General features: G+C 37.8%; 2 protein-coding genes across 5 annotated transcripts in view; one reads left to right on the forward strand and one right to left on the reverse strand.

Moving 5' to 3' along the window:
* Positions 1-24,349, forward strand: part of NLRC4 (NLR family CARD domain containing 4) — a 47,143-nt gene that overhangs the window by 17,228 nt on the left and 5,566 nt on the right. For 2 of the 3 annotated variants that reach the window (XM_033838762.2, XM_019942971.3), the window contains exons 5-8: positions 4,820-4,912; positions 5,064-5,234; positions 7,480-7,572; positions 8,692-8,859. In XM_033838762.2, coding sequence (XP_033694653.1) covers positions 4,820-4,912; positions 5,064-5,234; positions 7,480-7,572; positions 8,692-8,859 — 525 coding nt within the window. The remainder of the gene's footprint in view (positions 1-4,819; positions 4,913-5,063; positions 5,235-7,479; positions 7,573-8,691; positions 8,860-24,349) is intronic. The other variant, XM_019942972.3, reaches the window with a different exon arrangement.
* The window catches only part of SLC30A6 (solute carrier family 30 member 6), a 47,477-nt gene continuing 41,135 nt past the window's right edge, over positions 18,008-24,349 (reverse strand). Inside the window, exons 15-16 of one of the 2 annotated variants that reach the window (XR_012325756.1) lie at positions 23,850-24,019; positions 18,008-19,199 (exon numbers count right to left, since the gene is read on the reverse strand). The gene's annotated coding sequence lies outside the window, so the exon portion shown is untranslated. Of the gene's footprint in view, positions 22,352-23,849; positions 24,020-24,349 lie in introns of both variants that reach the window. The other variant, XR_012325755.1, reaches the window with a different exon arrangement.

Genomic DNA, 24,349 nt, shown 5'->3' on the forward strand with positions numbered 1-24,349 from the left:
ATCTAGGAAATTGCAGCACATCCAGCCCCAGCCCCACCCCAAATATCATTCATTTTGAAGGAAGATTTTGGGAACAGTTTTTGTCGAACATGAAGAAATTCCAGACTTCAGACACATACATGTGGGGTCAATCTTTCTGGGTAAAGGGGAGTTTTCCCCAGATTCACAATAACACTAAAGGTGAGTGTCTCCCTTACCTGTGTAGTCCAGCCACACCTGTGTAGATCAGTCCTGTTGCCCAGAGCAGGGGCTGCTGAGTTCTGTGAAGCTATGGGCCGGCAGGAGCCTTGTTCTATGTGACTGTAATCTGATATTCATTTTCATCCACAAGTGGCTTCCCATTAGGCTCTGCCTCACTTGTCACCCTGTAGAGGACATTTTCTATCATTTTAAGAATCTAGAACCTTTTGTACAGATAAGCTTTGCAACCTCCTACTCAATGCAGGAAGACCTTCTATAAGATTCTGGATAGTCACTCAGACTTTATTAGACTGCGTTCTGTGTTAGGAGGCTTTACCATCTTCTCTTGATGGCCATTTGTTTGTGCTGATATTGCAAACCGGTCACTTACATGCTGAATTTGACCTACATATAATTAAAAATTTTCTTTTTAATGTTTGCCAATATTTTGTTCTTAATATTTTAAATTTATTTTTTGAGTAATATATTTACATGGTCCAATTTATAAAACAATCTATGATGAAAAGTCTCCTTCCGTTCTCTCTCCCCTAGCTATGACTCTTCTCCCTAAAGGAGATGCCACCATTTTGAAATTGGGAAATATGTGAAAATACAGGTTTCTCATTCCTCTTGAAAATTATAGATTTGACAACTGCAGTTGGTAACAACTGGCTAGAGCTTCATGATCTGCTCCTACACTCTTTGGAAAGACACATAATCTCCAGTTGGGCACAAAGCCCATCTGTTCTACTTCTTATAATAACATCATCTCCCTGGCCCTCTTTGACATTTGAGTTTGCAATCAGCACTTATTTTTTCTTATAGCTAGAATCTAGTCACTACTGAAAGACATGTCGGTTATTTCCAGTTTGGGCAATTATAGATAGAACTACTATAAACATTCTTATGAAAGTTTTTAATGTGAAAATAAGTTTTCAATTTACTTGGGTAAATATGTAGGATTAGCGTTGCTGAGCCATATGACAAGTGCTTGTTTAACTTTTTAGGAAACTTCCAAACTATTTTCCACTTTGTACATTTTACATTTTCAGTAGCAATACATGAGAATTTTAGTTGCTCTGCATTCTCACTTAATGCTAAGCATTTAGTATTATTTCTGTTTTTCTTTTTGTCATTTTACAATAAGAAAAAAAAAACCAGACAATACCAAGTGCTGATGAGGATGTGGAGCAACTGGAACTCTGTGTATGGTGTTATATCATCAGAGTTGGCTAATAAAAGTTGAAAATTCTTCATGTGCTTGTTTGCAACTTAGTGAAATGTCTCTTCAAGTTTTTACCCAGTTTTTAAAAAGTATTTATTTATATTTTTATTTTGGCTGTGCCAGGTCTTAGTTGCAGCACGTGAGATCTTCGTTGTGGCATGTGGGATCTTTAGTTGTGGCATGCAGGCTCTTAGTTGCAGCATGCAGACTTCTTAGTTGTGGCTTGTGGACTCTTAGTTGTGGCATGCATGCAGGATCTAGTTCCCTGACCAGGGATCGAACCTGGGCCCCCTGCATTGGGAGCATGGAGTCTTACCCACTGGACCAACAGGGAAGTTCCTACCCATTTTTAATTGGGTCAATTTGTTTTCTTAATGTTGAGTTCTACATGTTTTTTTAAAAATATATTCATGATACAAGTCCTTTGTGAGATAAGTGATTTGAAAATATTTTCTCCCAATCTGTAGCTAGTCTTTTCATTCTTTAACAGTGTCTTTCATAGAACAAAAGTTTTACATTTTGTTGCTGTCCATTTTTTTTCTTTATAAATCATGCTTTTGGTGTCATGTCTAAGAACTCTTCGCATAACCCCAGGTCATGATGATTTTTTTCCTATATTTTCTTTTAAAGTTTTATGTTTTACATTTAGATCTATGATCCATTTTGAGTTAACATTAGTGTAAGGTGTGAAGTTTAGATCAAGGTTCATTTTTCTTCCCTATGGATATCCAGTTGTTCTGTTTATTGAAATGACTATTCTTTCATGTTTGAATAGCCTTTATATCTTTGCCCAAATTTTTTGGCTATAGTTGTATGGGTGTATTTCTGGATACTATTTTCCATTGATCTTTCATTTGTCAATACCCTTGTCTATCCCTTGCAAATACTACATTGTCTTAGTAACTTTTACTTTATAGTAAGTCATAAAATTGGGTAGTGTTATTTCTCCAACTTTCTTCTTCTTTTTCAATATAATTTTAAAATATTCTAGTTCCTTTGTCCTTCCATATAAATTTTAGAATCACAGTTTTTTTTTTTTTTTTTTTTTTTTGGCTGCATCGCACGGCCTGTGGGATCTTAGTTCCCCAACCAGGGATTGAACCTGAGCCCTTAGCAGTGAAATCACAGAGTCCTAACCATTGGACTGCCAGGAAATTCCCAAGAATCACATTGTTTATATCGTCAAAAACTCTTCTTGGGATCTTGGTTGGAATTACGTTAAATCTATAGAACAATTTAGGGAGAATTGACATTGTTATTATGTTGAATCTATGACCATGGTTTCTCTTTCCATTTGTTTAGATTTTCCTTGATTTCTTTTTTCACCATTTTGTACTTTTCATCATGTTGATTGTGTATATGTTTTTTAGATTTATACCTGTTTCATTCATTTGGTAATTTAAAAAATGGTAATTTAAAAATGGTAATTTAAAAAAATTTGGTTACCAATTATTTATTGCTACTACAGAAATACAGTTGATTTTTGTGTGTTGATCTTGTACTCTATACCTTTGATAAACTTATTTCATGTCCCTTCCAAAAAGATTATTTTCATTTCTTCCTTTCCAATTTTGTATTCCTTTTATTTATTCATTTTTTAAAATAAATTTATTTCGTTATCTTTGGCTGCGTTGGGTCTTTGTTGCTGCGCGCGGGCTTTCTCTAGTTGCAGCGAGCAGGAGCTACTGTTGGTTGTGGTGTGCAGACTTCTCATTGCGATGGCTTCTCTTGTTGCAGAGCACAGGTTCTAGGTGCACAGGCGGGCTCTAGAGTGCAGGCTCAGTAGTTGTGGTGCACAGGTTTAGTTGCTCTGCAGCATGTGGGATCTTCCCAGACCAGGGATCGAACCCATGTCCCCTGCATTGGCAGGCAGATTCTTAACCACTGCGCCACCAGGGAAGTCCCTGTATTCCTTTTATTTCATTTTCTTGCCTTACTGCACTGATTATGACTTGCAGTATAGTGTTGAAAAGGAGAGGTGAAAGTGAACATCCTCCCTTGTTCCTGATCCTAGGGAGTAAGCATTCAGACTTTCACCATGAAGTGTGATGCTAACTGTAGTTTTTTTGAAGGTGCCTTTTATCAGGTTGGGGAAGTTTCCTTCTATTCCTAGGTTGCTGAGGATTTTTATCATGAATGGTTATTGGATTGTATCAACAATTTTTGCTGTATCAATTTATATGATCATGTAGTTTTTCTTCCTTAGACTGTTAATATAGTGAAGTACATGGATTGATTTCCAAATATCAAAACAGTCCTGCATTCCCTGTATGAAGCTCACTTGGTGGTAGTATAATATTCTTTTTATATATGGCTGGACTCCTTGGTAATATTTTGTTGAGGATTTCATAAGTGATATTGGTTTGAAGTTTTCTTTTGTTTTATTCCCTTAGTCTGGGTTTCAGATTGGTTAATGGTAGTGTCATAAAATGAGTTGGGAAGTGTTGTCTGTATTTCTGTTTCCTGGAAATGATTGTGTAGAATTGGTGTTATTTCTTCTTTGAAAGTTTGGTAGAATTTTCAAGTCAAATTATCTGTCCCTGCAACTTTCTTTTTTGGAAAATTTTAAACTACAAATTCAATTTCCTTAGTTATACAGGACTATTCAGATTACTTATGTAATGTTGGGTAAATTTTACTAGTTTGTGCCTTTCAAGAAATTGTGCAATTTTGTCTATGTTGTCAAATTTATGCATGTAGATTTGTTCATATTATTCTCTATCCTTTTAACATCTGTGATTTCTGTAATGATATCTTCCCTTTCATTTCTGATATTGGTAATTTGTTATTCCTCATTTTTTCTTTGTCAGTTTTGCTAGAAATTTATCAATTTTATTGATCTTTTTAAAGATATAACTTTTAATTTCCATTGATTTTTCCCTATTGTTTCTGTTTGTGATTGATTTCTGCCCTTATCTTTATTATTTTATTGCTTTGTCTTTCATTGGGTTTATTTTGCTCTTTTCTCTCTAGTTTCTGAAGTAGTAAGCTTAGGTTGTTGATTTGAAAACTTTCCTTATTTCTAATATAAGCATTCAATGCTCTAAACCTCCCTTTAAGTAACTGTTAACTGGAGATTTTGATATATTTTAATTTCTGTATTTTTCAAAATATTATCTAATTTTCCTTGAGACTTCCTGTTTGATCCATGCTTGTTTAGAAGTGCGTTGTTTAACATCCAACTGTTTGGAGATTTCCCAGTTATCTTTCTGTTATTGTTTTCCATTGTAATTCCATTATATTTTTAAAACATGTTTTTAGCTAAGGAAGATCTCCATCTCTCACCAAAAAAATATATTTTTGTGTCAATTTCATGAGCATTTCTTGCCCATAGTGACAACTAAAATCTTTTGATTGGTAATAGAAATATAGTAAATGACAGCTGAACATAGTCCAATCCCTTTTCTTTGGCAGGTGGTCTGACTGACAGCTTAGGTAATTTGAAGAACCTTATGACGCTCATACTGGATAATATTAAGATGAATGAAGAAGATGCTATAAAACTAGGTCAGATTTTTGTTTTCTCTAATATATTTACTAATACAAGTTTGATAATAAGAACAGCTAAGATGCTTTAACACTGGCTGTGTCTATACAAGGCAAGGATGCCTTTATGTACTTGGTGACTTAATGCATTTCCTTTCCTTTTTTTTTGCAGCTGAAGGTCTGACAAATCTGAAAAAGATGTGTTTACTTCGTTTGACCCACTTGTCTGATATAGGGGAGGGAATGGATTACATAGTCAAGTCTCTGTCAGCTGAACCCTGTGACCTTAAAGAAATCCAATTAGTCTCCTGCTGCCTGTCGGGAAATGCTGTGAAAACCCTAGGTAACTGCTGCCTGCATTATGAAAATAGTATAAGAAAACACGCGATATTTTCATACTAAGGCATGCTAAGTCTCTCAAATGGAAATTTAATTTTTAGGGAAACTGGAAAAGATAATAAAGACTTCTAGGTAATATCTAACTTGTTTTTAATGACCTTCTTCATGACTGGAATGAAAATTTATTATGGATAAATAATAGGAGAGAATTTCAGGATAATTGAAGATGTTGTCATTTTAAGAAAAGGTAAAGAGGAAGAAAATAAGAAATAGGTGCTTGAAGCTTGGCACATATTCTGTTATATAATAACTGCTTAATAAAGATTTGGATGAATGGATAAAGAAGTGATTGAGAAGCAGAGAGAGAAGGATTTCCTTAAATGTTTTCAGGCTTTCCAAAGCTTACCTATTGCCCTGTAAAGAAGGAGTTAATGTGCATCAATATGAGTTGAGTCTTTTGAGTTCTTAAAGTGTGCATATACCAAGTATGGAGAAACCTTTGCATATTTAAGGATAAACTAGATATGTTCGATTCAGATTATTTTTTAATTTAGATTTTGGTAAAAAAGATGGTCTAGCCTTTTAAAAATAGAATACACAACTGCTAGGAGTCTGTAAAGTTTCCTAAGGAAACTATTTATATGCCAATATAAACCAAAAGCTAGAGAAACCCAGGATTAGAAAAGGCCAGATAAACAACGGAAAGCATGAGAATGATGACCATACTACTTTACTTCTCTACTTGCTCTGCAGCGAGAAAGGCTTAGAACTTAAAATAGCAGCTGTACCCTTTTTAAGAGGAGTTCTGCAGGTTTTTTATTTTAAACCAAATCCCAGAAGATATTTTATTATAAGAAAAAGGGTCATATGATTGCTTAAAATTAATAATAGTGGGCTTCCCTGGTGGCGCAGTGGTTGAGAGTCCGCCTGCCGATGCAGGGAACACGGGCTCGTGCCCCGGTCTGGGAAGATCCCACATGCCGCAGAGCAGCTGGACCCATGAGCCATGGCCGCTGAGCCTGCGCGTCCGGAGCCTGTGCTCCACAACGGGAGAAGCCACAACAGTGAGAGGCCTGCGTACCACAAAATAAATAAATAAATAAATAATAGCTAATATTATAACAAGAGTATATATTCATTAAAAAATTGACTATTTTTTAAAGGAGATTTTTCTCATTATTCTTGATAGGAAAAACTTCAACTAGATTAAACAACCATGATAAATATCTGAAATGAAAAGAATTAAGCAGTGATCAGCTAGAGTGATAGCATTTTATGATTAATGTTTACATGTAATATAGTTTTCCAAATTTTAACCTCAGTATATTCATGTCTTTGTCATTAAAATACATGTCTTGTAGATGGAGTTGGGTCTTGCTTTAAAAAAAAAAATCTAGTCTTATTAATCTCTTTAACTGGAGTGTTTAATCCATTTACATTTAATGTAATTATTTATAGGACTAGATTTCCATCAGTCATTTTGCTATTTGTTTTCTATTTTTCTCATCTGTCTTTTTTTTTTTTTTTTTGCAGTACGCGGGCCTCTCACTGTTGTGGCCTCTCCCGTTGTGGAGCACAGGCTCCGGACGCGCAGGCTCAGCAGCCATGGCTCATGGGCCTAGCCGCTCCGTGGCATGTGGGATCTTCCCGGACCGGGGCACGAACCCGTGTCCCCTGCATCAGCAGGTGGACTCTCAACCACTGTGCCACCAGGGAAGCCCCTCATCTGTCTTTTTTTAATTTCTAAGTTTTTATTATTAGTATCACCACTATGACATTAACAAAATCATCTAAACTGAGTACACAAAGAACATCTCATCTCATCTGGTTTTTGTTCCTTTGTTTTTCCTTCATGATAGGGCATTTTAGAATTGTAAGCACCCTCACAGTTTATTTAGTTCACCTTCCTTATTCTAAAGATGAAGACACTGAGGCTTAGAGAAATGGAGTGACTTTACTAAAGTGACATAAAAACTATATTCCCGGATGCTTTAGGCTTTTTGTGAACTCAATTTTTTTAGTCAGAACTTAGAACAAGGAAATATCTGTGCACTAGTCACAGTCGTGGCAATTGGGGGTTAAACCTATCCAGATACTTTTTGAAATAAATTAATTAATCAAGTCAAATAATGTTTTGTATACTATCAACAAAGAAAACAAGGACTCAGAATTCTTCTAAGGATTTTTAAAAATGCATTTATAGTTCCCTGAAAGTCTTGTTGTTTTGGATTAAAAAATTTTTTTTGCAGCTCAGAATCTTCACAACTTGGCCAAACTGAGCATTCTTGATTTATCTGAAAATCATCTGGAAAAGGATGGAAATGAAGCTCTTCATGAACTAAGTAAGAATGACAATTTAGGGACTTCCCTGGTAGTCCAGTGGCTAAGACTCTGCACTTGCACTGCAGGGGGCGGTGCAGATTCAATTCCTGGTCAGGGAACTAAGATCCCACATGCAGCACTGTGTGGCCAAAAAAAAAAAAAAAAAACACAAAACGAATTGACAACTTAGCCAAAATCAAATACTCAAATAGTCATCATTATCAGGTACTCAAATAGTCTTTTATCCACATATGCCTTACTAGATGGACCTTAAGTAAGTCATTTAGCCCTTCCTTAAACTGCCCTTGAGGAATACAGGCCCATGGTTTTTGAGTTACCAGTTTTCCCATACTCACTGCACCTGAGACTCCCACCTGCTTGTCTCCTTCTAGTGAGCTAGTGTCTGAGAGTGATATTCAAGACATATCTGCTTAAGTTACTGATAAGATTTTTTTTTAATTAATTTATTTTTGGCTGTGTTGGGTCTTCGTTGCTGTGCGTGGGCTTTCTCTAGCTGCAGCGAGTGGGGGCCATGCTTTGTTGTGGTGTGCGGGCTTCTCACTGCAGTGGCTTTTCTTGTTGCGGAGCACAGGCTTCAGTAGTTGTAGCACGTGGGCTCAGCAGTTGTGGTTCACGAGCTCTAGAGCACAGGCTCAGTAGTTGTGGAGCACAGGCCCAGCTGCTCCACGGCATGTGGGATCCTCCCAGACCAGGGCTTGAACCTGCGTCCCCTGCACCAGCAGGAGGATTCTTAACCACTGCGCCACCAAGGGAAGTCCCAGTGATAAGATTTTTAAGGTGTGATAATGCTACTGTGATTATGTTAGAATTAAAAAACCTGATACTTAACTGTCTGAGATTTGCTTCAAAATAATATAGAAGGGAAGGAATTTGATGACGATGAAGCAAGGTTGTCCATGATTCAGAGTTTGTTGAAAGTTGGCTTATTAGTACATATAATTTCATTATACTGTTCTGTATGTTTGTATATTCTTGAACACTTCCCGTAAAAATATTAACAAAAATCCCAAGTAGATCCTTATTGCACATTGAGCAGCCTGCAGAGATAAAAATCATTCCTTCTCCCACATCAATTTTGAGATGGATCCAATTCCTGAACTGCTCTCTGGTTCTTCAAGTTGACAGGCTGCACATCTTGGAACAGCTAAATGTGCTGATGCTGCCCTGGTGCAGTGATGAACGAGTCAGCTTGGACAGGCTGCTGGAGCAACTGAAGGGGGCCCCACAGCTCATCAAGCTTGGGCTGAGAAACTGGAGACTCACAGATGCAGAGGTTAGAATTCTAGGTAGGTATACGCACGGAACCAAGAGAAAAGAAGTTAGCCCTCACAAAGTTCTTCAGTTGGCTTGCTCTATTTAGTTAGTTAGCATCTTTATTTATTTATTTGCCTCCTCTTTTTTATATAAATATATTGAAAGAGGGTTCATACATGTTAAGGAGTAAAATGATTGAAAACACTGGCCTGCCTTCAGGTTTTTAAGCATTTCACCTAACAATGTTAAAAGGAAAAACATTCACGTTATCTGACAAGGTGTATTGTGTTAGGAATTGCTCTTCTAGTCTTAACTGTCTGAAATTCAGCAATGCCCTTCCAATCTTGGGAAATATTTTTACGTCACTTGTTGGGTATTCAAAACATGTAAAGGTAAGTGCAAGTTTATGTAAATGGGGTCATGGAATATCTTTAAGTAGCTGTGATATAATCCAGGAACAAACAGAGATACATAAATGACTGAAGACAATAGTTTCAGGCAGTTGATGAAGGGTCTGAACGCTCTCTGTATTAGTTATCAATGTCTGTGTAAGATTACCCCAAAACTTAGTGGCTTAAAACAACTATAAACATTATCTCACGTTTTGGTGGGTCAGGAATTTGGAAGCAGCTTAGCTGGGTGGTTCTGGCTTAGGCTGTCATGACTGGGACTGCTGGAGACCTGCTTCCAAGGTGGCTCCTCATTTGGTTGGCAGGTTAATGCTGGCTGCTGGCTGGAGGCCTTAGTTTCTCATGCCTGGACCTCTCCATAGACTGCTTGCATGTCCTCATAACATGGCAGCTCACTTCCTCCAGAGCAAGAAATCCAAGGGAGAACCAATTAGAAGTTGCAGTATCTTTTATGACCTAGCCTTGGAAGACCATTTCTGGTCACCACTGCTGTGTCCTATGGGTTACCCAGGTCAGCCCTATCCACTGTGGGAGGGGACAACACAGAGGAGTGCATACTAGGAGATGAGAATTATTGGAGCCAACTTGAAGGCAGACTACCATATTACCTGAGGCAAAGGACTAGTGAAAACAGCCTTGACTGCCTTCATTTCTCTCATGCATTTTCTAGAATATATTCGTAGTATATATAACATAAAACTTACCATTTTAACCATTTTTAAGTCTACAGTTTTGTGGCATTCACATTCTTATGCAACCACCATCACCAACCATCTCCAGAACTTTTTCATTCTCCCTGGCTGAAACTCTACCCATTAAAGACTAACACCCCTCTTAAAAACGTTCTCTCTTAGAGATACGTATGTCTTTAAGTCTTTACGCTGTCCAAAGGTTTTTTTTTTAACATCTTTATTGGAGTATAATTGCTTTACAATGGTGTATTAGTTTCTGCTTTATAACAAAGTGAATCAGCTATACATACACATATATCCCCATATCTCCTTCTTGTGTCTCCCTCCCACCCTCCCTATCCCACCCCTCTAGGTGGTCACAAAGCACTGAGCTGATCTCCCTGTGTTATGCAGCTTCTTCCCACTTGCTACCCATTTTACATTTGGTAGTGTATATATGTCCATGCCACTCTCTCACTTTGTCCCAGCTTACCCCTTCCCCCTCCCCGGGTCCTCAGGTCCATTCTCTATGTCTGCGTCTTTATTCCTCTCCTGCCCACAGGTTCTTTGGAACCTTTTTTTTTTTTTTTTTTTTTAGATTCCATATATATATGCTAGCATACAGTATCTGATTTCTCTTTCTGACTTACTTCACTCTGTATGACAGTCTCTAGGTCCATCAACCTCACTACAAATAACTCAATTTTGCTTCCTTTTATGGCTGAGTAATATTCCATTGTATGTATGTGCCACATCTCCTTTATGCATTTATCTGTCCATGGACACTTAGGTTGCTTCCATGTCCTGGCTATTGTAAATAGAGCTGCAATAAACATTGTGGTACATGACTCTTTTTGAATTACGGTTTTATCAGGGGATATGCCCAGTAGCAGGATTGTGGTTGTATGGTAGTTCTATTTTTAATTTTTTAAGGAAACTCCATACTGTTCTCCATAGTGGCTGTATCAATTTACATTCCCACCCACAGTGCAAGAGGGTTTCCTTTTCTCCACACCCTCTCCAGCATTTATTGTTTCTAGATATTTTGATGATGGCCATTCTGACTCGTGTGAGATGATACCTCATTCTAGTTTTGATTTGCATTTCTCTAATGATTAGTGATGTTGAGCATCCTTTCATGTGTTTGTTGGCAATCTGTATATCTTCTTTGAAGAGAGGTCTATTTAGGTCCTCTGCCCATATTTGGATTGGGTTGTTTGTTTTTTTGATATTGAGCTGCATGAGCTTCTTGTAAATTTTGGAGATTAATCCTTTGTCAGTTGCTTCATTTGCAAATATTTTCTCCCATTCTGAGCGTCGTCTCTTCATCTTGTTTATGGCTTCCTTTGCTGTACAAAGGCTTTTAAGTTTCATTAGGTCCCATGTGTTTATTTTTGTTTTTATTTCCATTTCTCTAGGAGGTGGGTCAAAAAGGATCTTGCTGTGATTTATGTCATAGAGTGTTCTGCCTATGTTTTCCTCTAAGAGTTTGATAGTGTCTGGCCTTACATTTAGGTCTTTAATCCATTTTGAATTTATTTTTGTGTATGGTGTTAGGGAGTGTTCTAATTTCATTCTTTTACATGTAGCAGTCCAGTTTTCCCAGCACCACTTATTGAAAAGGCTGTATTCTCTCCATTGTATATTCTTGCCTCCTTTATCAAAAATAAGGTGACCATATGTGCATGGCTTTATCTCTGGGCTTTCTATCCTGTTCCATTGATCTATATTTCTGTTTCAGTGCCAGTATCATATTGACTTGATTACTGTAGCTTTGTAGTATAGTCTGAAGTCAAGGAGCCTGATTCCTCCAGCTCCATTTTTCTTTCTCAAGATTGCTTTGGCTATTTGGGGTCATTTGTGTTTCCATAAAAATTATGAATTTTTTTGTCCTAGTTCTGTGAAAAATGCCAGTGGTAGTTTGATAGGTATTGCATTGAATCTGTAGACTGCTTTGGGTAGTAGAGTCATTTTCACAATGTTGATTCTTCCAATCCAAGAACATGGTATATCTCTCCATCTGTTTGTATCACTTTTAATTTCTTTCAACAGTGTCTTATAGTTTTCTGCATACAGGTCTTTTGTCTCCTTAGGTAGGTTTATTCCTAGGTATTTTATTCTTTTTGTTGCAATGGTTAATGGGAGTGTTTCCTTAATTTCTCTTTCAGATTTTTGATCATTAGTGTATAGGAATGCCAGAGATTTCTGTGCATTAAGTTTGTATCCTGCTACTTTACCAGATACATTGATTAGCTCTAGTAGTTTTCTGGTAGCATCTTTAGGATTCTCTATGTATAATATCATGTCATCTGCAAACAGTGACAGCTTTACTTCTTCTTTTCTGATTTGGATTCCTTTTATTTCTTCGTCTTCTCTGACTGCTGTGACTAAAACTTCCAAAACTGTGTTAAATAATAGTGGTGAGAGTGGACAACCTTGTCTTGTTCCTGATCTTAGAGGAAATGGTTTGTTTTTCACCAGTGACAAAAATGTTGGCGGTGGGTTTCTCAGATATGGCCTTTATAATGTTGAGGTAAGTTCCCTCTATGCCTACTTTCTGGAGGGTTTTTATCACAAATGGGTGTTGAATTTTGTCGAAAGCTTTTTCTGCATCTATTCAGAAGATCATATAGTTTTTCTCCTTCAATTTGTTAATATGGTTTATCACACCGATTGGTGTGTATATAGAAGAATTCTTGCATTCCTGGGATAAGCCCCACTTGATCATGGTATATGATACTTTTAATGTGCTGTTGGACTCTGTTTGCTAGTATTTTGTTGAGGATTTTTGCATCTATGTTCATCAGTGATATTGGCCTGTAGTTTTCTTTGTGACATCTTTGTCCGGTTTTGGTATCAGGGTGATGGTGGCCTCGTAGAATGAGTTTGGGAGTGTTCCTCCCTCTGCTATACTTTGGAAGAGTTTGAGAGAGATAGGTGTTAGCTATTCTCTAAATGTTTGACAGAATTCGCCTGTGAAGCCATCTGGTCCAGGCCTTTGTTTGTTGGAAGATTTTTAGTCACAGTCTCAATTTCAGTGCTTGTGATTGGTCTGTTTATACTTTCTATTTTTTCCTGGTTCAGTCTCAGAATGTTGTGCTTTTATAAGAATTTGTCCATTTCTTCCAGGTTGTCCACTTTATTGGCATATAGTTGCTTGTAGTAATCTCTCATGATCCTTTGTATTTCTGCAGTGTCAGCTGTTACTTCTCCTTTTTCATTTCTAATTCTATTGATTTAAGTCTTCTGCCTTTTTTTTCTTGATGAGTCTAGCTAATGGTTATTCAATTTTGTTTATCTTCTCAAAGAACCAGCTTTTAGTTTTATGGATCTTTGCTATCGTTTCCTTCATTTCTTTTTCATTTATTTCTGATCTGATCTTTATGATTTCTTTCTTTCTGCAAACTTTGGGGTTTTTTGTTCTTCTTTCTCTAATTGCTTTAGCTGTAAGGTTAGGTTGTTTGAGATGTTTTTTGTTTCTTGAAGTAGGATTGTATTGCTATAAACGTCCCTCTTAGAACTGCTTTTGCTGCATCCCATAGGTTTGGGTTGTCGTGTTTTCATTGCCATTTGTCTCTAAGTATTTTTTGATTTCCTCTTTGATTTCTTCAGTGATACCTTGGTTATTAAGCAGTGTATTATTTAGCCTCCACATGTTTGTATTTTTTACAGATTTTTTTCCAGTAATTGATATCTAGTCTCAGCATTGTGGTTGGAAAAGATACTTGATATGATTTCAATTTTCTTAAATTTACCAAAGCTTGACTTGTGACCCAAGATATGATCTATCCTGGAGGATGTTCCATAAGCACTTGAGAAGAAAGTGTATTCTGTTGTTTTTGGATGGAATGGCCTATAAATGTCAACTAAGTCCATCTTATTTAATGTATCATTTAAAGCTTGTGTTTCCTTATTTATTTTCATTTTGGATGATCATTTTGGATGATCACCAAGATTTGGATGATCTTGGTGAAAGTGGGGTGTTGAAGTCCCCTACTATGATTGTGTTACTGTCAATTTCCCCTTTTATGGCTGTTAGCTTTTGCCTTATGTATTGATGTGCTCTTACGTTGGGTGAATAAATATTTACAATCATTATATCTTTTTCTTGGATTGATCCCTTGATCATTATGTAGTGTCCTTTTTCTCTTGTAATAGTCTTTATTTTAAAGTCTATCTTGTCTGATATGAGACTTGCTACTCCAGCTTTCTTTTGATTTCCCTTTGCATGGAATATCTTTTTCTAACCCCTCACTTTCAGTCTGTACGTGTCCCTAGGTCTGAAGTGGGTCTCTTGTAGACAGCATATATACGGGTCTTGTTTTTGTATCCATTCAGTTAGTCTATGTCTTTTGGTGGGAGCATTTAATCCATTTACATTTAAGCTAATTATCCATATGTATGCTCCCATTACCATTTTCGTAATTGTTTTGGGTTTGTTATTGTAGGTCTTTTCCTTCCATTGTGTTTCCTGACCAGAGAAGTTCCTTTAGCATTTGTTGTAAAGCTGGTTTGGTGGTGGTGAATTCTCTTAGCTTTTGCTTGTCTGTAAAGGTTTTAATTTCTCCATGAAATCTGAATGAGATGCTTGCTGGGTAATCTTGGTTGTAGGTTTTTCTCCTTCATCACTTTAAATATGTCTTGCCACTCCCTTCTGGCTTGCAGAGTTTCTGCTGAAAGATCAGCTGTTAACCTTATGGGGATTCCCTTGTACGTTGTTTTTCCCTTGCTGATTTTAATATTTTTTCTTTGTATTTAATTTTTGATAATTTGATTAATATGTGTATTGGTGTGTTTCTCCTTGGATTTATCCTGTACGGGTCTCTCTGCGCTTCCTGGACTTGATTATTTCCTTTCCCATATAAGTTTTCAACTATAATCTCTTCAAATATTTTCTCAGTTCCTTTCTTTTCCTCTTCCTCTGGGACCCCTATAATTCGAATGTTGGTGCGTTTAATGTTGTTCCAGAAGTCTCTAAGACTGTCCTCAATTCTTTTCATTCTTTTTTCTTTATTCTGCTGTGCAGAAGTTATTTCCACTATTTTATCTTCCAGGTCACGTATCCGCTCTGCCTCAGTTATTCTGCTATTGATTCCTTCTAGAGAATTTTTAATTTCATGGATTGTGTTGTTCATCATTGTTTGTTGCTGTTTAGTTCTTCTATGTCCTTGTTAAACGTTTCTTGTATTTTCTCCATTCTGTTTCTAAGATTTTGAATCATCTTTAGTATCATTCCTCTGAATTCTTTTTCAGGTAGACTGCCTATTTCCTCTTCATTTTTTTGGTCTGGTGGGTTTTTACCTTGCTCCTTCATCTGCTGTGTGTTTCTGTGTCTTCTCATTTTCCTTAGCTTACTGTGTTTGGGGTCTCCTTTTCACAGGCTGCAGGTACATAGTTCCTGTTGTTTTTGGTGTCTGTCCCCAGTGGCTAAGGTTGGTTCAGTGGGTTGTGTAGGCTTCCTGGTGTAGGGGACTGGTGTCTGTGTTCTGGTGGATGAGGCTGGATCTTGTCTTTCTGGTGGGCAGGACTGTGTCTGCAGGTGTGTTTTGGGGTGTCTGTGACCTTGTTATGATTTTAGGCAGCCTCTCTGCTAATGGGTAGGGCTGTGTTCCTGTCTTGCTGGTTGTTTGGCATGGGGCGTCCAGCATTGTAGCTTGCTGGTTGTTGAGTGGAGCTGGGTCTTGGCGTTGAGATGGAGACCTCTGGGAGAGCTTTTGCCATTTGATATTACATGGAGCTGGGAGGTCTCTGGTGGACGAATGTCCTGAACTCAGATCTCGCACCTCAGAGGCACAGGCCTGACAGCTGACTGGAGCACCAAGACCCTGTCAGCCACATGGCTGCTGGTCTTGCAGAGTCTCCTGGAGAGGCCTGCCCAATGGTTTTGCCTTTCTTAGTGGTGCTCCAAGTTATGGATCTTTCCTTCCCTTAATTTCTAACTCTATTTCCACCTCCTCTACCCCCTCACTTTCCTTAACCCACCAAATCATATCATCTTGGCTGTCATTCTTTCAGGCTTCCCTGCCATTCCAGTTGATGTTGGAAGCAGGTGCCTTCTGTGACAGACTAATTAGTTAGCTAATAATCCCTCTCAGGTAACCTCATACCTAAAGCAAGTTGGAAAGGATATGTCTTTTCTTCAAGGAGGCTGTTGGGGAGTGTGTAGAATTAGAATTACAGGTGGGGGAGGCATTTTTAGGTAAAGACCTTTTACCATCTTTGAAATCTTTAAGTAGGTAGTTGCTTAATTTGCCCACTTCTGAGGCTGGCCATCGAGACCAGAGAAGGAGATGGTGTGTTTATTAAGAACTAAGCTAGGCAGTGATTTGCCATTTTACTTTAATAGCCTAGTGGCTAATCGCTTCCATATGTAAATGAGAAATTTAAACAGAAGACAGCTGACTCTTGGAAATTTAGCTGTTATGATGTACCCCAAAATGCAAGTGAAAAAAATGACTAAATGAACACTCAATAGTAGTCGCTAATTTGTTCTCAAAGTGTTTTTAAAAAAAATTTGTGGAATTATCATTATATATCTAATAAAACCTAACATTATTATCCCTGTTTTATAAAGAAACAGGGACATCAGAAGGTTCTCATACTGAAGCAGGGAGAGGGTTAGAGACAGAAGAGTTGATGAAAGGAGGGAGAGAGTGTAGGTGCTGGCATGGCTCCCCTCCAGCCATTTCCTCCACCTCCCAGAGGTATAAAAAGCAGTCTACTTGGGCTTGAGGCATAAGCTGAAGAGTGAAAGCCAAGCATTCTCTGCCTTTGGTCTCTAGCCAGGTGATAAGACTGCTATCTGTCAGGCCCCTCTAGAGGCTCTATCATTATGAAGTGGTTAGGTGCATTTGTTTTGGAGTCAGACAGACCTGCCCATCCCTTCTGCTTGATAGAGGTATGGTCTGCAGCAACGTGAAGTCTCTGAGCCTCAGTTTGCTCATCTGTCAAATGGGGAAAATTATGATGTCTACCATATGAGAGGTTATTGTGCTAATCCGTAATTGAGCTAATGCATATTAAGTAAGAAGTTCAACACTGACCCACTGTATATGCTCAATAAATGGTACCATGATCATTATCCTCTGGCGGGCTTCAAGGGGAACCAGATGCTAGGGTCATTTTCCTTTAAAAAAGATCTTCCTTGGCCTGCAAAATAAAATATAGCCCGCTCGCTTCTGATGTATAAGACCCTTTATAACAGAGTTTCAATACACCTTCCTCTCCACCTTCATCTTCTGCATGCCTCCCCACCTATGTGAGGTTCCATCCTCATGGAACTGTTGCTAGTTCCCAGAAATGCCTGTGTATATGCACTCCCTCTAGGAAGTCCTTCACCTCCTCCTATAGTCCTTTAAGACCAAGCTGACATATCTCCTTCTTGGTGAAACAGTCTCCTTATGCTCTCTCTTCTGCACCGCTACACATAACCTAGATGGTTGTTTTAAGCCTCTTGTCCTGAGTCTTCTGAACTTTTTTTGACTAGGACCCACATTTTAAAAATACATTTTATCTCATGATCCAGTACACACATACATATACATTTTTAAAGTTTCACAGAAGGTAATTATCTTTTGCTATGTGTGATACACTCTGTTATTTTCTATTCTTACTATCTATCCAATTTCACTTAAAACAAATGCTGATTGCAATCCATTAAATTCATCTCATGTTCCTCTAAAGGAGGGGATACCCTGAAGCTTAAGAAAAAGCACTTATCCAAAAAAGGAACCCTGTTTCACTGTTGGTAGGAATGTAAGTTGGTGCAGCCACTATGGAAAACGGTATGGAGGTTCCTTTAAAAACTAAAAATAGAGTTACCATATGATCCAGCAATCCTAGTCCTGGGCATATATCCTGAGAAAACTCTAATTCAAAAAGATACATGCACCCCAGTGTTCAGAGCACTATTTACAAAAGCCAAGACATGGAAACAACCTAAATGTTCATTGACAGATGAACGCATAAAGAAGATGTGGTGCATATATACAATGGAATATTACTTAGCCATAAAAAGCATGAAATAATGCCATTTGCAGCAACATGGATGGATCTAGAGATGATCATATTAAGTGAAGTAAGTCAGAGAAAGACAAATATCATATGATATCACTTATATGTGGAATCTAAAAAAATGATGCAAATACTTATTTACAGAATAGAAATAGACTCACAAACATAGAAAACAATCTTATGGTTACCAAAGGGGACAGCGGGGACAGGGGGAGAATTTGGGATTAACATATACACACTACTATACATAAAATAGATGGGCAAGAAGGACCTACTGTACAACACAGGGAACTATATTCAATATCTTGTAATAACATATAATGTTAAATAATCTGAGAAAGAAAAAATATACATACATATATATATATAGAACAATCACTTTGGTGTACACCTGAAACTAACACAACATTGTAAATTAACTATACTTCAATTTTAAAAATGGTTATTAAAAAAAACCCCACTGCTCTAATCCATATCCTGGATCCAGGGCTTCTGTTTCCGTGGTCATTTCTGGCTCTGCATTTCTGCTCTTGTGTGACTCTAGATCTGTGTAATCTTGCCTCCTGCAGTGATTCCTTTCCCTATCCTCCAAGGCAGGGGTCCCCAACCCCCGGGCCTGCAGACCAGTACTGGTCCTTGGCCTGTTAGGAACTGGGCCGCACAACAGGAGGCGAGGGGCGGGCCAGTGAGCAAAGCTTCATCCACCGCTCCCCATTACCGCCTGAGCCATCTCCACCCACCAACCCACACCCGCTCCCCTGTCCGTGGAAAAATTGTCTTCCACAAAACCAGTCCCTGATGCCATAAAGGTTGGGGACCGCTGCTCCAGTGACTCAGATCGGTAGAACAGTCACTTATCCTTAATTTCTACTGGAAGGCCCCAGTATAATTATAGATGTAGCAGATTTACTGAATGCTTATAAGTAATTGGGAAGGGTGGGATTACATGATAGTTCTGAATAGCAGATTAAATTTAATATTGGCACTTCCCCATTCCCAATGAGATGCAAGAACATTTCTGCCAATTCAGGCTCTAGTTGCCTGTCAACTGCCCTGTCTTCCTCCATCCCCATCTCTTACAGACCCCAGCAATCCAAAACAAACAAACAAACAAAAAATCCCTCCATGTTATTATGATGAGTAATTCAATTATATCTAGCACCCTAAGCCCAAGCTCAGTTCAGGACCTTCCTTCACATAGCCAAAGACATATTAATGTGCTCTATAAACAACAGGCTTCAGTTCCAGGTCTCTCCTCTACCTCTCCACCACTGGGCTCTATAAACATCAAAGAGAAGAAAAGATTTATTTCCTCCATAATATGAATCATGTTAAAAGGCAGATGAAGCCAGAATTAGGGTTCATTTTGTTTTTGTACTTTTTAATTGAAGTATAACATACCCACAGAAAAGTGTACAAATCCTAAGTAGATAGTACAAGGAATTTTCATAAGGTTCACATACCCATGTAACTAGTACCCAGATCAAGAAACAGAAGATTGTCAGCTTTATAGCTCCCTCTCCCAAGGGTAACTGCTATCCGGACTTCTAACATCATAGATTGGTCTTGACTGTTTTTGAATTTTATATAAATGGAATCATGTAGTATGTATTCTTTTGTGTTTTCTTTGGTTGAACATCATGTGTGTGAAATTCATCCACATTATTATGTGTAGTCATTTTTCATTCATTCTCATCGTTGTAAAATCTTCTACTGTGTGAACATACCTCAACTGATTTTCCCATTCTACTGTTGATAATTTGAGTAACTTTTAGTTTTTGAGTATTGTGAATAGTGCTGCTATGAACAACCTTGTATATATCTTTTGGTGAACAAATGGCCACATTTCTGCTTGGTATCTATGTAGGAGTGGGTTTGGATTACAGGTAAAGATTATAGGTAAGAATATGTTCAGCTTTAGTACACATGTCAGTCTTCCAATGTTCTTATATTCAATTCAGGTTTTAAAAAACAGTGGTTTTCATTATTATATACAGGAATTTATTTTTATTAGAGCACTTACCATTTGAATTCAGAGAATGTATTCATATGTCTGTCTGCCCCACTAAACTGTGAGGTCTTTGAGAACAGGCCCAGGCCATTAGACTTGGTATTGAGTATATATTCCAAACTCAATAAATATTTGTTGTATGAATGAACAAATTAACTTACAGAACTTCCGCAATTTGCCATGAAATATAGGCTAGCTTGGGTTCTTAGAAACCCAATTATAGTAAATGCTATTTTCTTATATATAAAATCAACCAAAAATTCTAAAATACACTTGTATGATTTCACAACCTCTTTACTATATCTGAACCAACCAATTGTTCAAGCCTCTAGCATAAGTTTCCTGGCTCTGGTCCATAACACCTCTCCTGGATCAGACCTGGCTTTGGGATTCCCATCCCCATTTAGTGATGGTATATGTGATGGATGAGATGCAATATGCCTTGAGATGGGATAAGAAAATGCAGACTGGTAATAAGAGATGGGGAATCTAATGAAATAAGGGCTACATAGGAAGAAGTAAGGAGGAAATATGTCATAGGAAGTATTTAATGAGATACAGGGTAGGGGAGATGCACTGGAGACATAGAGAGTATTTTCAGAAAAGTACCTTTTTACCAAAGGTTTTAGACACCTCCTGGTCCTAACTGAAACCTGGTTCTCCCCTACAGCTCTCTTTAGTCACTTTTTATTTTCTTGACTTTTATGCCTCTCAGAGTTCAAAGGCAAGGTCAGGTTCTCCTTGATTCTCATTCTGCCCTTCTAGTCCACTCCTTCTCCAACCTCATTAAGGATTCCTACTCCCATGAAGCTTAGGTCATTTAACTGGACTATGGTTTGTCCTTTGTTATTGCTATGAATTCTGAACTTCTTGTCACCTTTTCTTATTCACTGAAGCCTTTGGCAACTGTCTTACAGAATTCCTCACCCTCTAACTCTGGTCATCCACCTAGAAGACTTCACTCCTTCTGTGAAGCTACTCAGGCAACACTCAGGAACCTCCTCTTTGGTCCTTCTCTTCCATTCTCCTTCACCCATCCGTGAGCATGGAATTATCAGATTATGATAATTCCACTTAAAATTGTTCTACCTCTGACATATTAAATTCAGATAATCCATTCTCAAACAACAACCTTCTAAATTTCCATCCTGGTTACTCAATGACTCATCACCAGTTCATTTTACTTCATTGGGACTTCCAGTCTGTTGAGTTCACTACTATCTACTTACTGAATAGCCCCTGTCTATCTCGACTTCCCTTCCTACTTAGTTTAAATTCCACCCTTCATCCTGCAAACATTCTTGTCACAATAGCTGAAACTCTCATGGCCCACAGTATTACAAGTCAATGTAGGCAATGACAGTTAGTGATGGATGTGTGTGATAGATGCAATAGTGAAATGAAGAAAGTATAATGAGAGGTGGAGTCTCTAAATAAAGAAAGACTACTTAATGAGATGCAGGGAGAAAATGAGATGTGGTGGAAAAGTATGAAATTAGATACAGTGTATTTGCTGGCAAAACTGAAAACCTGGATTGTCCTTAATTTTCCACTTTTTCTGTACCTACACTCAGGTTACTGGGGAAAATCACACAATTTGGCAGATAGGTACACTACAAGTTTATAGTGACAAGTTTCAACAAAAATATTTAGAGCAAATGGTAAGAAAGCATTATATAACGAAACTTGTGGTATGCAGCAAAAGCAGGGCTTGAATAAAATTCTCATCGTCTTAAATACTTACATTAGAAAAGGCTGGAAAATTAGTAAGTTTCTAATTTAAGAAGCCAGAAAAACAGAGTAAACCCCAATACAATAAACATAAGAGTATAAATCAATGAAATAGAAAACAAAAATACAATTAAAAAAGATTAGTAAAGCTTAAAGTTGGTTCTTTAAAACGAGTAACAAAATAGATAAAAATTAAGCAAGACTGATCAAGAAAAAACAGAGCAACACAAATAATTTCATTAATCAAAATGGAGACATAAGCACATGTATGTTTGTAGTGGCTTACTCATATCACATATCTGATAAGGGACTACTATCTAGAATATATAAAGAACTCTTACAACTCATTGATAAAAAGACAACTCAATGTTTAGAAAAGGCAAAGGATCTGAATAGGCATTTCTCCAAAGAAGATACATAAATGGCTAATAAGCATCAGAAAAGATGCTCAACATCATTAGCCATCAGGGAAATGCAAATCAAAGCCACAGTGAAATGCCTCTTGCAACCCACTAGGACAGTTATAATAAAACAGGTACGGGCTTCCCTGGTGGCGCAGTGGTTGAGAGTCCGCCTGCCGATGCAAGGGACACGGGTTCGCGCCCCGGTCCAGGAAGATCCCACATGCCGTGGAGCGGCTGGGCCCGTGAGCCATGGCCGCTGAGCCTGTGCGTCCGGAGCCTGTGCTCTGCAACGGGAGAGGCCCCACAGTGAGAGGCCCGCATAGAGCAAAAAAAAAAAAAAAAAAAAAAAAGATAAAACAGGTAATAAGTGTTGACAAGGACATAAGAGAAATTGGAAACATTCAATTTTCGAGTAGGAAAACATTCTGGCACCTCTTCAAAAGGTTAAACATAGAGTTACCAATTGCACCCTGAGGTACCCAAGAGAAAATGAAAATATATGTCCATACAAAAACTTGTACAGCAATGTTCATAGCATGTTTGGACAACCCAAATGTCCATCACTACTGAATGGATAAACAAAATGTGATATATCCATATAATAGAGTATTATTCAGCCATAAAAAGAATGAAGTATTAGAATACACTATAACATGGATGAACCTTGAAAATATCATACTAAGTGAAAGAAACCAGTCACAAAAGACCACATTATGGTATGACTCCATTTATATGAAATGTCCCAAATAGGCAAATCTATAGTAACAGAAAGTAGATTAATGGTTGCCAATGTCGGGTGTAGGGTGGGAATGAATGCTAGTGACTGTGGAGTTTATTCTTGGGGATGATTAACATGTCCTGGAATTATATAGTAGTGTACAACTTTGTGAATATACTAAAACCCACTACAGTTACACTTTAAAAGGGTGAATTTTATGGTATGTGTATTATATCTCCCCCAAAAGTCCATAAAAGTATATCCTAAGCAATGTATTTTTTAGACATAGAGTGCTTGTCAAAACCACATTTTTAAAAATACAAAAGAATGATAAACTCTACATCAGAATAGTAGTTTCTTTGGGTCAGAAGGTGGCAGATGTGTACAATAGGGGGAACTAGTAGATCCTAGTTTTTACCCATGTTCTTATTCTCAGGCCAAGTGACAGATTCATGAGTGAACAGGTGAAATTAGTGACCTATCCAATTCTGAATACATGAGGTCCATTAAAACAATAAACACAATCTCTCAACATTTCCTGGCAATCTTACTGTGCCTCTGTATGCAGCACTCTCTAAATAAACAATTTCAAACTTTATTCTCCTTAATCCACCAGTCTTCCACTATTTCACAGTGGATGTGATTCTTTTTTCCCTCTCTCCTCCTGTTACATTATAGTAGGTCTCTCCCCTCCTATCTAAGGGCAGTCTCTGTGCTCTAGCTGTGCTTCAGATCCCAGCCCTGCCCTCATTCCTGTTCAAGGACATCATTTCACCAATTATGCCCCTCTTTACTGACTCTTTCCTATCAGTTTTTTTTTCATTATCTATCAGTTTTTAAAGATGCTCAAATCTCTCTCATTTTAAATAAAACTCTTCCTGACTCCTATCTTCCTACTATGGCTATCTATCAACCCCTGTCTTTCCCTTCGAGGCAAAAATTTATGTACCCTCAGTACATCTCCACTTCCTGATCATCCTCTGCTTCCTACTCATTCCAGCTGATTCTCTACACACCTGCATGTGTCTTAATTCAATGGAAAATTTCCAAAGTGTTTCACTTACCTGTGTAAAAGTTGACACTGAGCACTCCCCCTCCTTTTTGAAATGTGCTCTTGACTTCCATGCTACCTTGGTTACTTCTCAGTGTCCTTTGCAATGGCAATTCCTCTACATAGATATTAAATGCTCCAAATTTCTCTTAAAACTTGGTCCTAGGTTCTCTGCTCTTCTTCCTTAGAGATTACATTTAATCTTAAAGCTTTAAGTGCCATTTTAAAATTCTGACTCCCAAAATTTTGTTTCTAGCCCATCAGCAATCTGGGACTATCAGAAAGAAATCATCGCTAGCTCAGGGATCTATTTCACCTGTTTTAACTTAACCCTTTTTTAGACGACATAGTTTGATTTAAATGTTTGAGGCGGAACTCTCTTATTCAGCATGTTCTCAAAAAGACAGCCATCACATCTGAACTCCATTATGCAGTTTGTTCTCAAAAAAAACCAAAAAACAAAAAAAGCCCACCACAGACCATACTCATGTTCTAGCTCAGTGGTAAATCCTG

Source organism: Tursiops truncatus, chromosome 14 (genome assembly GCF_011762595.2).
Source record: "Tursiops truncatus isolate mTurTru1 chromosome 14, mTurTru1.mat.Y, whole genome shotgun sequence".
NCBI lineage: Eukaryota > Metazoa > Chordata > Mammalia > Artiodactyla > Delphinidae > Tursiops > Tursiops truncatus.